This window comes from Lontra canadensis, unplaced genomic scaffold (assembly GCF_010015895.1).
Source record: "Lontra canadensis isolate GAN:19392208 unplaced genomic scaffold, GSC_riverotter_1.0 scaffold12, whole genome shotgun sequence".
Taxonomy (NCBI): Eukaryota; Metazoa; Chordata; class Mammalia; order Carnivora; family Mustelidae; genus Lontra; species Lontra canadensis.
In genome coordinates, this window is record NW_022631006.1 from 28,649,207 (window position 1) to 28,652,609 (window position 3,403).

At 39.2% G+C, this 3,403-nt stretch overlaps 1 protein-coding gene across 1 annotated transcript; it reads left to right on the forward strand.

Moving 5' to 3' along the window:
* Nucleotides 1-699: 699 nt before the first annotated feature.
* On the forward strand, nt 700-1,678 carry LOC116867538 (olfactory receptor 11G2-like). The gene is given in 2 exon segments (XM_032857161.1): nt 700-714; nt 716-1,678. Coding segments are annotated over 2 exon segments (966 nt in total). The 5' UTR covers nt 700-711.
* The last annotated feature ends 1,725 nt before the right edge of the window (nt 1,679-3,403 follow it).

The window sequence follows — 3,403 nt, forward strand, 5'->3', positions numbered from 1 at the left end:
AATTATTCCTGATAGCTCCAAAGTGGACATAATTCATACTGGTGGTTTATTCATAGAATGTAATAATAGTAGAATTATTCCTGATAGCTCCAAAGTGGACATAATTCATAGTGGTGGTTTATTCATTGAATGTAAAAATATAGAGATGTAAAAATGGGGAAACTCAGAGAATGCAATAACATTAATTTCTCAAACCTACTGTTAAACAAAAGAAGCCAGCCAAAAGTATAATTCCATTTTTGTAAAGTACAAAAATAAGCAAAACCAAATACTTCCCTATAGGGAAGTATACTTGGTTATTAAAATAAAGAAAAACAAGGAAGTCATTACCATTAGGAAAGGAGAACGTTACAGTTGGAAGAACAGAGAGGCAGAAGATACTGATTGGGATGGAATATGAGGGAAGATTCTAGGGTGCAAATGATAGTCTATTTCTTGACCTCAGGGGTAGTTACTACAGAAGTTTATGTATAATATTAAAGTTGTAATCTATGTATTAAGCATGTTTTGGCATATATTTTACAATAAAGAAATGTCTCTATCTATCCACTGATATTCACCTACTTCTTGTGGCTTTCAGTCCAACAACTAAACTAGAACAGTATTTCAGGATTAGACAAAAATAGCAATTACTGAGATATAAGTGTTTATCACATTCCACAAGGTGGTTTTGATACATATCTGGGTCCCCATCTACACAGATATTCAAAAATGTGATGGTCTTTTCACAGCTCCCAGACCCATGAAAATCTCCGACACCCCCAACACCTCCAGCACCATCACTGGCTTCATCCTTCTGGGCTTCCCTTGCCCTAGGCAAGGCCAGATCCTCCTCTTTCTGCTCTTCTCTGTTGTCTACCTCCTGACCCTCATGGGCAATGGGTCTATCATCTGTGCTGTGTACTGGGATCAGAGACTCCACACTCCCATGTACATCTTGCTCGCCAACTTCTCCTTCCTAGAGATCTGCTATGTCACCTCCACTGTCCCCAACATGTTAGCCAACTTCCTCTCTGACACCAAAGTCATCTCCTTCTCTGGGTGCTTTCTCCAGTTCTACTTTTTCTTCTCCTTGGGTTCTACAGAATGCTTTTTCTTGGCTATTATGGCATTTGATCGGTACCTTGCCATCTGCCGGCCTCTACATTATCCAACCACTATGACAGGACATCTCTGCACCAATCTTGTGGTCACCTGCTGGATACTTGGTTTCTTTTGGTTCTTGATTCCCATCATCATCATCTCCCAAATGTCGTTCTGTGGATCCAGGATCATTGACCACTTCCTGTGTGATCCAGGTCCCCTGCTGGCCCTCACCTGTACTAGAGCCCCTGTAATAGAGTTAACTAGCTCCACCTTAAGTTCTCTGCTCTTATTTATTCCCTTTCTCTTTATCATGGGGTCTTATGCTCTGGTCCTGAGAGCTGTGTTGAGGGTCCCTTCAGCAGCTGGACGAAGAAAAGCTTTCTCTACCTGTGGGTCCCACCTGGCTGTAGTTTCACTGTTCTATGGCTCAGTGATGGTCATGTATGTGAGCCCAACATCTGAGCATGAAGCTGGGATGCAGAAGATGGTAACTTTGTTTTATTCCATAGTAACTCCACTTATCAACCCTGTAATATATAGTCTGAGGAACAAAGATATGAAACATGCTATGAAGAAATTATTGGGAACCTAAAAATAAGTCTTGGTTTAAAAGATTTGGGGATAGAATCTGTTTTTAATTTCTTTTTTAAGATTTTATTTATTTATTTGATAGTGAGAGAGCGTGCAAGTACAAGCAGGGGAGCAGTAGGGGAGGGAGAGGAAGAAGCAAGCTTCCTGCTCATCAAGAAGCTTAATATGGTGTTCGATCCCAGGACCCTGCGATCATGGCCCCAGCCAAAAGCAGATGCTTCACCAACTGAGCCACCCAGGTGCTCCTGTTTTTAATTTCTTAGTTAAAAAGACAACTCATATCACTCAGAAAATTATCTGTATTGTTTTTTAACTTTATACACCAGACAGTTTATTTCCTAGATTTAATGGGGCTATAAGGGATCTCAAAGATGCACTCCACCTCCCTAATTTTATAAATGGTAAAGTACTAGAGTGATAATGGAGTTTGTTAGAGAAATAGAATTAAAAACATCTCCTGCCAAGTCAGAAAACCTCTCCACCGTGGTAGAACAGTATAAAACAGTTTTATTATTGAATAAGCATTAAAGCAAGGGAATATGTGCATCATAGCAATCTGCTAAGAGATGGCAAATACATAAAGAAAATCTTTCCTTTTTGTAGCCAACCAGATACAACTCATTTACATACATGTTCTCAAGATAAATAACTATTAGTCCTCAAGAAAGACTGGACAGCACCCTTTGTCACACATGGTTCATCCTAGATTCGCCTCATAATTGGGATGGCCCTATGTGTTTGCCAATTGGCTTCCTACAAAGGAAAAATAAGTCTATTTATACTACCTGAGATAGTTTTGTAGATTGGAAGACAGGCCACCAAAGCTAGGCTCCTATACCCCCACAGAAACTGGGAGATTGAGGCACTACCCCTCTGATGATTACGTTTCAGTGAGAATTCCTAGGTCCTTGACAGAGACATTCCTGAGTCAAAATCGGGCAAGAGGCTCATTTAGAACATGTGGTTCATATATACAACAGAGTATTACTCAGCCATCAGGAAAGATGAATACCTATCATTTGAACTGACAAGGATGGAACTGGCAGGGATTATGCTAAGTGAAATAAATCAAGGAGAGAAAGACAATTATCATACGGCTTCACTCATATGCGAAACATAAAGAATAGCATGGAGGACCATAGGGGAAGGGGAGGGAAAACTGAAAGGAAAGAAATCAGAGAGGAAGACATACCATGACAAACTCTGAATTCCAGGAAACAAACTGAAGGTTATAGAAGGGAGGGAGGTGGTGGGCTGGGGTAGCCAGGTGATGGGTATTAAGGAGGGCATGTGTTGTGATGAGCACTGTGTGTTATATGCAACTAATGAGTCATTAAACACTACATCAAAAAGAAATGGTGTACTATATGTTGGCTAACTAAACGTAATAAAAAAAAAGAGGCTCATTTAGATGTTTTAAATTTTTACATACATTTCAAAGACAGAAAAACAATTTATAAGTTTTCTAAAGTCAATGCTCAAGAAAAAAAAGCGGGGGGGGCAGAAAATCTCTTCCCTTATTTTCAATAGGGATAATTCAGCCTCTAATTTCTCATTTGTAGTTAACCTTACAAATTACACAAGGTTATAACTCTATGGCAAAAGCTACAGTTTTCTATTATCCTTTCAACAACAACAAATTGGCCTTATTTTTCTGGTCAAGATTAAATTTCTGCCCTCCAGAAATTTAATGTTGGGAACATCAATTATAGACAAAAGATTAATA